Source organism: Kogia breviceps, chromosome 10, assembly GCF_026419965.1.
Source record: "Kogia breviceps isolate mKogBre1 chromosome 10, mKogBre1 haplotype 1, whole genome shotgun sequence".
Classification (NCBI taxonomy): domain Eukaryota; kingdom Metazoa; phylum Chordata; class Mammalia; order Artiodactyla; family Physeteridae; genus Kogia; species Kogia breviceps.
In genome coordinates, this window is record NC_081319.1 from 27,108,414 (window position 1) to 27,121,499 (window position 13,086).

The following is a 13,086-nucleotide window of genomic DNA, read 5'->3' on the forward strand; positions in this document are numbered from 1 at the left end:
GCCGATGCAGGGGACACGGGTTCGTGCCCCGGTCCGGGAAGATCCCACATGCCGCGGAGCGGCTGGGCCCGTGAGCCATGGCCGCTGAGCCTGCGAGTCCGGAGCCTGTGCTCCACAACGGGAGAGGCCACAACAGTGAGAGGCCCGCGTACCACAAAATAAATAAATAAATAAACTCATGGTAAATTCTAAAATACATAAAGACAGATGTGATATACACTTTAAATTCGCACTACATTTTAACAATAACTCCCACGAGTATCTACGAATAATTAGAGCACTGAAAATACATAAATATAGGAGATGGGGTGAAGAAAAGCCAAGACAGGTCTCTAGATCGCCTAAGATCAAAGGGTAAAGAAAGGTGTTGGTTTGTTTTCAGTCCGTCTGTCTGTCGCTGATAAGATTCAGCACGCTGGCCAGCTCCCCCGTGAGCTGGGTTTTTTGGCTTAAGTGAAAGGAGCAGGGAGAAGGAAAGCACCATCTGCTGCTTTGAATTAATAACGGAGAAGCAGGAAGGAAGACTGCGCGACAGAGTAAACGCATTAGATGTTGATGCACTCAGTTCTTAGGGTGTCTTTGTCTGATCTTGGGGTCCCCAGTCCTCCGCCCAGATCTTCCAGCGAGCCATAATGGAGGAAGGGCTCTGCAACCAGAAACCCTTCTGTTTCTACGGTAGGCTCACCTCAGCAAAAAGTAGTACCAGTTCTTGGAATTGAAGAATGCAGAGTAAGCAGGGGCGGGGGGGTTCTACTTAAATAGTTGAGCTGCATGGTCGATACACCAATCCGCTCAGAATTGGATTCACTTGTATTTTAATGAGGGTGGGCGTATGTAAACCGCTGGCATCAGAGTTTACACAGGTGGGACACATAGGCTGCGCAGCCCCACTGCCCCCGTGCCTCAAGTGTGAAGAAAGCTGGGGATAGGAAATAGCCTCTTTCTTTCGCCTATAAGATCTCGCCGACTTCCTCTTCAAGAGACCTCTGAATTAAGAGTCTCCAACAGCCTACTATTCGCTGACAAAAAGTCAGCACTGGTTTGTCTATTTCCTCCTCCCGCAAGAACTTTTTGTCCGCGGGAGGGGGAGAGAGGTCGGAGCCAGGAGAGCTGGGCATCGGGGAGGAAATTATACACAAAGGGGGAGCAGTGAGGAGAGCGGGAAAGCATTAGGGTCAGTACGGAGGCTCTGAGACTTTGGGGGATGCTCTGCGCTCTCCGCGCTCCAGCCCTCTGCAGCCACCCTTACGCCGCGGACAGGGGAGAGTTAAGCCAATAAACACGTAAGCGCCGCTCCCTCCCCAATCGGCAAGATGCCTCTTCGGCTCTAGGCTGCACCGACAGCTTGCAACACTCGGCATCTTTTCTGGAGGCGCCTCCTTCGGCGGCTGCAGATGGCATCCGGCTGCGGGCTCGGGGCTCGCAACTGACTCTCCCCCTTGCCCACGTCGGGTCCACGGACGCAACCCTCCCTTCCCCCCCTTCCCCCCCCTCCCCTCGTGCTTCTGAGTCTGAGCCCAGCTCTCGAACGCCGGGCGGAGGAAGCAGTCGCCGCGGCCAAGGCTGAGAAGCAGCGCGCTCGCTCCCTGATTTGGGCAGAAGCGGCCATCCGGGAGAGACCCCCCAGCTGCCTCCAGCGCCCCCCACCTTTTGCACCCCAAGCCAGGGGCTCCAGGGACACCCCTCCTCCCCAGGCGCCACCATGCTGGACCCTTCATCCAGCGAAGAGGAATCGGATGAGATCTTGGAGGAGGAGAGCGGCAAGGATGTGCTCGGCTCGGCCGCGTCCGGCGCGCGCTTGTCTCCCAGCCGCACCAGCGAAGGCTCGGGCGGCGGCGCCGGGCTGGGGGGCGGCGGCGGTGCCGGCGCCGGGGCCGGGGTGGGCGCCGGCGGCGGCGGGGGCAGCGGCGCGAGCAGCGGCGGCGGGGCCGGGGGGCTGCAGCCTAGCAGCCGCGCCGGTGGCGGCCGGCCCTCCAGCCCCAGCCCGTCGGTCGCGAGCGAGAAGGAGAAGGAGGAGTTGGAACGGCTGCAGAAAGAGGAGGAGGAGAGGAAGAAGAGGCTGCAGCTCTATGTGTTCGTGATGCGCTGCATCGCCTACCCCTTCAACGCCAAGCAGCCCACCGACATGGCTCGCCGGCAGCAGAAGGTAGGTGCGCCTGGGAGGCCCAGGGAGTAGCGCCGCGATGTCGCCAGGCGGGCGGGGCGAACAATGGGAGCTGGCGGCGCAGCTGGCGAGGAGGAGCTGGAGGCGGAGGAGACCGCGCCTGGGGGAAGGGGTTTCGAGGCCCCCTCTCCGCGGCTGAGCGAAGCCCAACCCAGCCCGGAGCGCGCCAGGAGCTGCCCGGGCCTGGCAAGGAGCCTGGAGCGCAGCATCCAGTGCCCGGGCTTCCCTGTCGGGGAGCGAGGCGGGCAAGTCTCGCTTTGTGGCCCGGGAGGCTCGGGGAGTGATTTGCAGCCCGCGGCGCCCAAAGAGGCCTGGCTTGCTTGCAGGGCTCCCAGCACTCTCCGGCGGCGGGCGGCTGCGCTCAACTCCCGGCCCGCCCTCCGGGGCGTGCGCTGGGCGGGCGGGGGCGCCCGGCAGAGAGGCGGGGGGGGGCTCCGGTGCGGAGCGAGTAGAGCGCCTCCGAGCCACTCTCAGGCTAACGCGGGCAGAGAGCGACCGCAGCGGCAGGCGGGAGGAAGCGAGCCCAGCAGGCGAAGCTTCCCGTGATGCTGCGAAGGGCCCCCTTCTCCCTCCGCCGGGGTCAGCTGATCACCTATTCGGGTTGCCTCGAGGGTCCTTGGACATCCCTTCACTCTGGCTGGGCTTCCCTCCAATCTCCCTTCCCCTTGCTCACTGACCCCAGAGCAGGGGCACGCCGTCTGGTCCCTTCTGCCCGGGTCAGCCCTTCTGCCTTCCCCCCTCTGACCCCCTTCTTTTCCCAAGGTGACTTCGCCGCCACCTTCTGGTTCTGAGAGGCCCTCCAAGCCCTGGCGCTGCTAGCTTGATAAAGTGCAGCTGGAAAAAGCCTCGCAATTATAAGCATCAAAAGCTTTTTGTGTCTGAGGCTGGCAAGGCTGAGGAGGCTCTGGGCTGCCTTTGATGTGAAAAAAGTGCCTATTTCTATCAGCTGTTCTCCAGCCAGAGAAAGGAGGGGTCAGTTAATGCAGGGCGAGGGCGTCGGCCCAGCAGAGAAGGGGTCAGGTACCCAGCTGGAGTGAGTGAGTGAAGAAAGCATCCCGTTCTGTTTTAGATGAATCTGCAGCAGCTGGACTAACAGAAAAACCAGTGAAGCCCCTGGAGGGGCGATGTGAGGGCCGATTAAAGCCAGCTCTAACCCCATCGAGGTTAGGAGATCAGTTTCTTAAAATAGTGAATTTCTCCGTTGCTGCCGTTTGAGACTGAATTACGTGCTGCCTGTAGTAGACTGCTGGGTTTTCCTATATTTATCCACCCTTATCTTGAGTTAGCACAGATTTCTCTGTTTGCTTTGCTTGTACACGTACACACACCACCCAGAGCTGATGATTTATTTCGGCTATCGCAAGCTTGGGGTTCAGTTTTATTACAAATAAAACTCATTTCCTGGTTGAGAGAGCAGGTGGGTTACACACTCCACTCTCAGACCCCCATCAGTGGTCCCTTGCTTTTTCAACGAGGATTTTGAACTACAGTAGAGCAAAAGTATTCTCCGAACAGTAAAAGTTTTTGGATGTTCTTTTAAGGTTGGGTTTGGGTCCACAGGGCCTGATATGTCAAGTTTCAGGTTGGAATTATTTTGGTAATTGTGTCTTTATAGCAGGGGCAATTCTGTCTCCAAAATCTATCCCATTATTAACAGCACCCACTAAAGATGTCCTGTTTCTTTGGCAATGAAAACTGTTGTCACTTAAAGAAAAGTTAGAAAACAAACTTCCCTTTATCAGTGAAAAGGCTCTCTAGCTCTGTCCTTCCAATAGAGGCTGAAATCCAGCACCAGAATGGGGAAAGAAATCCATTCTCGTGAAGACTCATTTCTTCTAAACAGAACCTTCAGCCACCTGAGAAAGATGGTCTTGAGGCTAGTTTTTCTGATCTGATCTGGTATGGTTTACCTGGATCCATTCAAAGTTGTGGTTTTGAGGGGCAAGTGAGTTCTGCTTTTACACATGACCTTAATATCAGACGGACTCCAGGACAGATTGATAACATTGGCATTTGGTCAAAGTATTTTTAGTTGTTGCAGCAGACTAAATACATATCCCGGCAAAGCTGCCTCATGGCTGTTGTCTATCCTGGGAAGCTGAATATCTATCTCTTTATTACAACAGAAAACAGGTTCTCCCCATTACTATATCTTTAAGTGTTTTGTGACTTTCTGGAAAAAGCTGTTCTGCTATTTTTTCCAAGTAGGAAGCTTGAACTTTGATTTTTTTTTTTTTTTTTTTTTTAAGGAGCAGTCATTGAAAGTAACTAAAAGTTTGCATAATCAGTGTGGTAAAATTTAAAGCCGACAAGTAAGATTGATGAATTAGTCTTGGAGAAATAAAAACTAGTTGTAAAGTAAACATGAGTTTGTAGTAGAATAGAAATGGATGAACTAGAAAAAGAGGAAAAATGATGCAGAGGAAGGGAATAGAGTGGCATAGGGTCGGGTAGAGAGAGAACTGCCTATGAAAAAGAATTGCTGAACTGCAGAAAAGGTCATATTGTCAAATCCTCATGCTGTATTCCTTAAAGTTACGCAGTGTTCTATGTCAATTACATCTCCATAAAGTTAGGGAGGAAAAGGTCATATTGTACAGAGTTTAATAGACTTTATGAAACCAAATAGTCTATGTCATAACACCGGCTACCATTTTTCAAGTATCTGCTATGTGCAAGGCACCTACCTTAGGTCATTTAAAAAAATAGACTTTAGTTTTTCAAGAGAGTTTTAGATTTACTGAAAAATTGAGAAAAGCGTACACAGTTTCCATACAACTGACGCAGTTTTCCCCTGTAATTATCTTACAGCAGTATGGTACATGTGTTACAATTAAAGAACCAATAGTGATACATTATTGTTAACTAAAATCTACAGTTTATTTAAATTTTCTTAGTTTTTTACCTAACTTCCTATTTCTGTTCTTAGATCATTTTAAGTACTCTTCATATTTCAGGAATTACATCCTCATTTTTAGAAAAGAAAGCTGAGACTCAGAGAGGTTTTGTAATTTGCCTAAAACACTGTGTAGACAGGTGAAAGAGTGGGAATTTAGACATGGAGTTCTCTCATCCTATCTTTTTAATACACAACACTGGCCAGGAATATTCTAAAATGAAAAATAGAAGTAATAGCACGTCTCGTGTACTTCTTTACTCAGGATTATTTCTATTTGAGTTGAGAAAGCCCTGCCCCTCCCGCTTTGGGCACCTATCAAATAGTCAACACGGGCAAAATAATCATTTAAGTACTAACTTCATAAAGAATATGAAGGAGAGAGGTGGGCTGTTAGCTGGTAAATCTGAACAGCAGACTGTTGTCAGTCTTTCTGTGCAGTTTGAGCTGGGGGAAAAAATGTACTTTAGTTCAGAAGAACAATTGGGAAGTAGAGGAAAAAGGTGCTGTTGCTGGATCATTCTGATAGTTAATTACTTCGGTTTCACTTCTACTGGGAAAGAGAATGCCTAGACTTTCTAACACTCTTCCCACTTAAAAGAGGGGACTCGAAACAGACTATGTGAAAACATACTGTTACCGAACAAAGTTTGTGTGCCCAAGGCACAGTGAGGCCAAATAAATGGAAATGTAGGAATTTGGAGCAGAGAAAGGTTCATTGCAGAGCCAAGCAAGAAGGACGGATGGCTCATGCTCAAAAATCCCCAAATCCCTGATGGTTTGGAGGGAGGTTTTTATAGGCAGAACTTGGGGTGAGGGCTGCAGGGTGTGTGACTTTCTTCTGATTGGTTGGTGGTGATGTAACAGGGCGGTGCTCCCGGAATCTTGCGCTCAGCCTGAAGTTTCCCTCCTCCACCTGGGTGTGGGCCTTAGTTCTGCAAAAGAGCTCCAAGATAGTGTTACGTATATTCCTTGAGGAGGAACCAGGACCCTGACCCAAGGCTGCAGTTTTGTTTCTTGACTGCTCCCCCCTTGTCTCTGCATTCCCTCCCTTCCCTGATTAGCAACTGAACCTGCCCTTTGGAACTCAGGGAAGGTCATAGAGGTTAAATGAAGCCTATTTCCTACAAACAAGAAAAGGGGGACACAGAAAGCATTTGTACCTGGGGGCCCCACAGGGTTTTGCTCGGTTTCAATATTTTATCATTTGTAGGTATATTTTCCTTGTACTACTGTGAATCTAAATATAACATGCAGGTAATGATAATTTATGACCACAACAAAAACCTAGTCATCAGGCTGTCACAATGTACGTTTCAGCAGCTGATAAATGACAGTTTGAAAAACAGTTCTGAACATTTTTTTTTCTTCTTTTGTCAGAACGCTAGAGTGAATACCTAGAAGTTGGCATGGCAGAGCTACACCATATGTTTCTAAGTTATGTAGTAATGGTGATGAGTGGCTACCTCATGTGAACTAGCTACTTATAGATGTTCCTGAGGGAATGTAAAAGCAGGCACTGTAAAGAATTCTGTGTAATGTGTAGATTGACATGACTAGTTTTTTTTTTTTTTTTTTTTTTTTTTTTTTTTTTTTTAGTTAGCTGGGAACTATTCGTAACTCCTGGGTTACAAATGTCCAAAATGAATATTGTGTGTGCATATGCAGGTGTATATACATGTGTGTCTGTATGTATATGATGAGAGAAAGGGGCAATCCTAAAGTTGTGTCAGTTCTATATGAATTCTTCATTCAAGAGAATTGTTGGCTAGGCCAAATGTGTTGTAAGTTCAAGTTACTCATTTCCATGTGATTCAGCTTGTATTTTGCCCTAAAATTATGGCTAACATTGAGTCACTGTTAGCCAGAGAAATTCCTTCTTTATTCATTAACTTCTTTGACTTTGTTGTTCACTTATGAGTCAAAAACCCATAACTTTCGTAACATTTAAGACCTACTGCTAGGGAACTATATATGTGTGTGAGTGTGTGTATTTTAAATCAATAATGGTGGGCTTCCCTGGTGGCGCAGTGGTTGAGAGTCCGCCTGCCGATACAGGGGATGCGGGTTCGTGCCCCGGTCCGGGAAGATCCCACGTGCCGCGGAGCGGCTGGGCCCGTGAGCCATGGCCGCTGAGCCTGCGCATCCGGAGCCTGTGCTCCCCAACGGGAGAAGCCACAACGGTGAGAGGCTCGCATAACGCTAGATAAATAAATAAATAAAAATCAATAATGGTGATTCATCGATTCAGATGTGCTTTGAGGCACTTGGGTTAGCTCCACTCTTCAAAATTCTGAAGGGTTGTTTGTCAGGGCAACATACAATTTGCATTTAAAAAAATAAAATATTCTCACCTTTTGAGAAAACTAAACGACTGTTCACCCCAGGATTCCTTCACAAAGAATTATATGTTTTTCTCTTCTTCAGGGAGAGAATTGAATTCTTTCAATATGCTTTTTGGCATTTCCTCCCCAATCTTCTTGATGCAATGGGCAGGAACTGTTGTGCACTGGTACTAGTAGAGACATTTTGAAGATGCAGGATACCAAAAAAGTAGTAAGAGAAGTTCTTGCCTCCTTACACACTGGAATAGCCTTTTGCGTCCCTAAAACTGGACTGAAGAACAAAGGAAATTAAATCTTTCATTCCCAAAAAGTTGTACTGTGTAAAATGGTAAACGTCAAATGATTCCAAGGTCTTTTTTCCGGCAAAAGCAAATTTAATACACAACCATAGGCCATCACATTGAAATATAAGCAGTATTTGGGGCCAACAACTTAAGTTGGAATGATCAGGAGAGTTCTACTAACGTAAAGCTAAGTTCTAAAAAAGACCAGTTCTCTCTCTGGCTTCGTGGCAGAACCAGCAGATAGCTTTGAGATACGCTTCTGAATTGGCAGCTTATGTTCTAGTTTGGAAGATACCAAATAAATTGAGAATAAGATAATGTTTAATTGTAAGATGCTGATTACAAATACTAAAGTAGGGGAGGGGGCCAGAGAGTACATATGTGCGCGTACACACACACACATGCACAGGATGGGATATAATAGTAGGGAAAATCTTCATGGGGGACATAGAGTAGGGTTAGTGATGCTGAAAAGTCGGCCTCTGTGCACTGGTGCTGAGTCGAATCTCAGAGACAGACTTTTGGGTGAAGTAGAAAAAAATAGCTTTATTGCTTTGCCAGGCAAAGGGGGACACAGTGGGCTCGTGCCCTACAGAACTGTGGGTCCCAACCGGGGGGAATCTGGTGAGGAGTTTTATAGCAGTGGTTGGGGGGGGTTGGCATGTTGCTGATAAGAATCAGGGTGTGTGTAGGGCTTGTATTCCTTTAATCTGGCCTCAGGTGGTCTCCTGATCTTCTCTCTGAAATGAAGAATGCTTCATCAAGTAGATAACATCTTCCATTAGTTGGGGGGGGTTCTAGTTCTGCAAAAGTGTTCAAAGATACTGTTATGTGTATCCCTTGAGTCAGAACCAGGATCCTGTCCCAAGCCCACACTATTGTTTCTTGACTGCTCCCTTCCCTGATTAGCAACTCTTTGAACCTGACCTTTGGAACTCAGGGAAGATCATGGAGGCTGAAGCCTATTCCCTTCAAACCAGCAATGGGGGACACAGAAAGGCTTCCATGCCCAGGAGCCCCACAGGATCCTGCTCAGTTTCACTAGGTCTTAAAGAATTTGTATGATTTGTGTAAGCATAAGGAAAGGCAAGTATTCCCATTTGGAGAAGAGCATGATGTAGCAGGAATGTGGAAAGGAGTAATTGTTTCTGGGACTAACAGTCCCATTCTTTCTTGGTTGCAAGTGACAGAAACCCAACTGAAGTGGCTACATCAATAGGAATATAAGGGGGAGGGGAAAGGTATACTCGGACATGTAATTGAAAAATCCAGTGCAGGGTGATTGACTGCATGCATGGCTGGATCTAGGAGTTCAAATGACTTCCTTGACAGAATAAAGAAAGCTGGCTGATGAGGAGAAAGGTTATGTATTGAAACTTGTGTTTGAGCTCAAACTCTACCATTAATAAACCACTGATTGTGGGAAAGTCATTGTCTCTGGTGTAATTTCTTCATCTGCCTTATGAAGAGGGGATAGGGAAGCCTCATATAATCTCTACTTTCACCTCTGCATATAATAGTTGATATTTCTTTCTGGGAAATGAGATTGTTAATTATCAAGACTTATTAATTTCATTCAAACTTGTATTTGGTGTGTTTTCACATTACAAAGTAAGACATTGTCTTCAAAGAATCTGACATAAAGTTCACTATGTCTACATTTTTAGATGAGGAGGTGAGATCTTAAAAGATTATAAGGCTACAGAAATACACAAGAGACTCAGCCTATGGGGTGAAACTGACCCAATTTATATTTTGTTTTGTCTACAATGTCTTTCTCAAATTTTTGAATTCTCAGTATTTAAAGCTTTCAAGTTATTTCATGTAAAAATTTATATTTCTGGCTTCTCTTACAATTGGAAGATGTAGCAAAGCTGAGCCTATGTTTTTATGAGTCTGCAAAAAGCGATGGAAATAAGACTACCAGCCATCACTTAAATAATGGAATGTTAATCACTTTTAAAGAAAATTATGCTTTTCTAAAGGAACATCATATGTATATGGTTGTTAGGATACCAGCTATCTGGTTCTTGCCAACACCGTCTCTTCTTGACATTGCTACTCAGATATTGATGGTCTGACCCTGGCCTCTGTAATGCATCCAAGAAAAAGATCTAGAATTTGGAACTCCGTTTTCCCTGTCTCTGGCAAGAGTTTCTCTGTTGGGATCAGATTTATAGTTTCTGCAGAATTGGAAGGCTGACAATCAGAATTACCTTATTATTTTTCCTTTTGTCCAAGCATATAACAGAATTACTTCTCTGTTGTCAGCAGGTAAAGAAAAGGGGATAAAGTCAGTCAATGATTCAAAGTCTGGTCATTGCTATTTTTTTTTTTTTTTTTTTTTTTGCGGTACGCGGGCCTCTCACTGCTGTGGCCTCTCCCGTTGCGGAGCACAGGCTCCGGACGCGCAGGCCCAGCGGCCATGGCTCACGGGCCCAGCCGCAGCGCGGCATGTGGGATCTTCCCGGACCGGGGCACGAACCCATGTCCCCTGCATCGGCAGGCGGACTCTCAACCACTGCGCCACCAGGGAAGCCCCTGGTCATTGCTTTTGACATGTGATGGGTAGTGAAGGACGGTTGTTAAAAGCATAAACTCTGAAACTTGAATGCCTAGGTTTGCTTTCTTGGATGTACCCCAAACTGGCTCTGTGATTTGGGGCAACTTACTTAAACTCTTTGTGGCTCAGTTTACTCATCAGTAAAGTGGGGATAGTAATGGTAGCTCCATCATTGAGTTCTTGTGCAAATTAAGTGAGATAATACAGTAAAGCTCTTAGAACAATGCCTCGCCTGTAGTAAGTGGTGTGTGTTCTTGTTATTGCTAAGTTGATATGTGCAATTTTGTGTTATTTTTCTTTGTGAAAGGGCCGTATGTGAAGTTCTGACCAGAGTAAGCCTTACTGTTATCATCATCCTGATCATCATTTTTGACATATAAGCCAACCCAGAAGGCACTGGTTACCGTGATAGCATCGTCTACAGAATAAATGAGGTTGAGGGTACAATACATCCCTATTTCTCTTTTGTTGAGACACTTCATTAACTCTGCAGGCCATCAGTCTCTGGTTCAAATCCCTGGCCAGTTTTGTGACCTAGTAGTAATAACGGTATGTTGCATTTTTGTCCACCAAATGCCCCCATGCTATTTCAAACTACAATATCTTTGCTCATGTTCTTCGTTCTGTTAGAACATCTTTCTCACTTGTCTTCACTTGATTTGCTCTTGTTTGTTTCTTAATTAACTCGGGTGTTACCTCCTTCAAGAAACCTTACCTAAATCTTTATGTTGGGCTAAATGCTACCGTAATTCCCTAGTCTATTGCTCCTTTTCCTCCTATACATTATATTTAAATTACCTTTTCTGTGAGTGCCTCTTTCCCACTAGACTGTAGGAATCCCAAAGACAGGGACCACATTTTATTCCTCTTTGATTCCCCATCCCCTAAAACAGTGCCTGGAATATAGTAGGTGCTCATAGACATTGACTGTTGAAATTCTGCGCTGATGCTTTATTTCCTAGGAAGTTTCTATGGAGAGGACATGAAGGGCTCTTAAATACAGTCTGCCTCGGGCTTCCCTGGTGGTGCAGTGGTTGAGAGCCCGCCTGCCGATGCAGGGGACACGGGTTCGTGCCCCGGTCTGGGAAGATCCCACATGCCGCGGAGTGGCTGTGCCCGTGAGCCATGGCCGCTGAGCCTGCGCGTGCGGAGCCGTACTGCAAAAAAAAAAAAAAACCCGAAAAAAAACAGTCTGCCTCTCTCATGGAGGCACAACTCACATACTTTCACAAAAGCTTCTTAGTGGAAAACATGGAGGGTAATCAAGTTACCCCATGGTTTCAAAATAATTCATGTTGCAGAAACATACCATCAATCACCTCCCAGTCTGGTTTATTTATACCAACAACTGACAAATTTCTAGATCTGTTATAGAGGAAAGGCTTCTTTCAAAGACCATAAGCAATGATGAATTTCTTGCAGTGACTGACTCTCGGTTGAACTTGAATCACCGTAGTGCATGTTTACGTGACCAAACCTTAAGCCAAGGTGAGAACTAAATCTCCATATTGGGCATATGTTTTATTTGACTTAATTCTTTCTGAAGAAAAAAAAATAATGAGCAGTCAACAGCACTAGCGAAAGTTAGGCTGTTGAAAATATTAGAATCTCAATATTGCCAAAGTTATATAATAGAATCTAAGTTCTACATATTTAGACATAAGTAAATATGCTTCTTTTCTCTATTTTTATTCTCTTATGGGATTTTGGCACTGTTTTCTCTCTCACTGTAAGCTGCTTAAAGTCCTTTCAGAGTGTAGTTAGAATATAAATAAATAATGACTGTAGTGCTATCGCATATTGGATGTGGTAATAAGAATATAAGATGGATGTGAAATATCTGTAAAGAAAAACTGCTTAGGTATGGATTTTTCTGGTGCCTTTCACTAGTCAAAGGGAAAATGATCTTTGCTAAGCCATTTCTTTCATTTTAACAAGGAGAGCAAACATTTGAGAAGTTTGAAAAATAAAATGAATTATCAAAACCCTAAGTGTTCCAGGCTTCTGGCTACCCTTCTAAAATTGAGAGATATGGAATAAACTGATAATATATTGATGTCCTCTAGAGCCTATGGGAGGAAAATGCAACCTGTCAATGTGGTGTTTTTCAGGACCACTTCATGCAGTAGGAAAGTTTTGAGATACTTTGCAGTTAACTTCTTTTTTTAATCCCTAAGTTTTTGGGGAGTACATGCTGAATTTCAAACCCTCCAGGGGCTGTAGTGCTTTCAGAAAGACAATGGGATTTTGGAGAATATGCACAGTGGTACAGAGAAGCTAATGTGCCACTTAAGAAAGCACAGGGAAAACACTGAAAATTCTTGCAAATAATTATGCCTTCTGTTGCCCATGAAGAAGAACAGCCTTTTGGTGTGGATGGTAGGCATAGAGTTGTTTAAGCAAATGAGTTAAAATATATCTTGAACATCTCCTTTGGCGATTTTTCTGACAAGTACAGCAACTGTTGCCTATAAGGCAGCGTGTCACAACATACTGTGTTCAAAACAGTTCTTGGGGGCTCTTCCATATTCAATTTTTGTTTGTTATACATCATCAGACGACATTGTTTTGAACCACTTCTACATACAAGAAACTCACTAAATTCTGTAGGCAAAATATGGAAAAACATTTTAGACAGCTTTCCTGATCTCTACGAACCTATCAATCTGCTTGAGAAGTTGAGGTACATCAACACTGAACAGAGAGCTCATAGTGTAAGGCAGGATGTGGTGAGCGTCTGAATCTTAAATATTAGTGTTTTTCAGGTCTTCATCTTTGGCTCACTTTATGGGTTGATTATGTCCCCCCCCAAATCCATACATTGAAGTCCTAAC

General features: G+C 45.5%; 1 protein-coding gene across 29 annotated transcripts in view; it reads left to right on the top strand.

The window, feature by feature from the left end:
• CADPS (calcium dependent secretion activator) overlaps positions 1 to 13,086 on the top strand; it is a 795,170-nt gene that overhangs the window by 317,140 nt on the left and 464,944 nt on the right. For 24 of the 29 annotated variants that reach the window (XM_067043751.1, XM_067043755.1, XM_067043745.1 and 21 more), the window contains exon 1: positions 1,604 to 2,146. The exons of 4 other annotated variants lie outside the window; for them this stretch is intronic. In XM_067043751.1, the coding sequence (XP_066899852.1) occupies positions 1,703 to 2,146 (444 nt within the window). In that variant the 5' untranslated portion in view covers positions 1,604 to 1,702. Of the gene's footprint in view, positions 1 to 1,568; positions 2,147 to 13,086 lie in introns of those variants that run through there. One more of the 29 variants, XM_067043765.1, reaches the window with a different exon arrangement.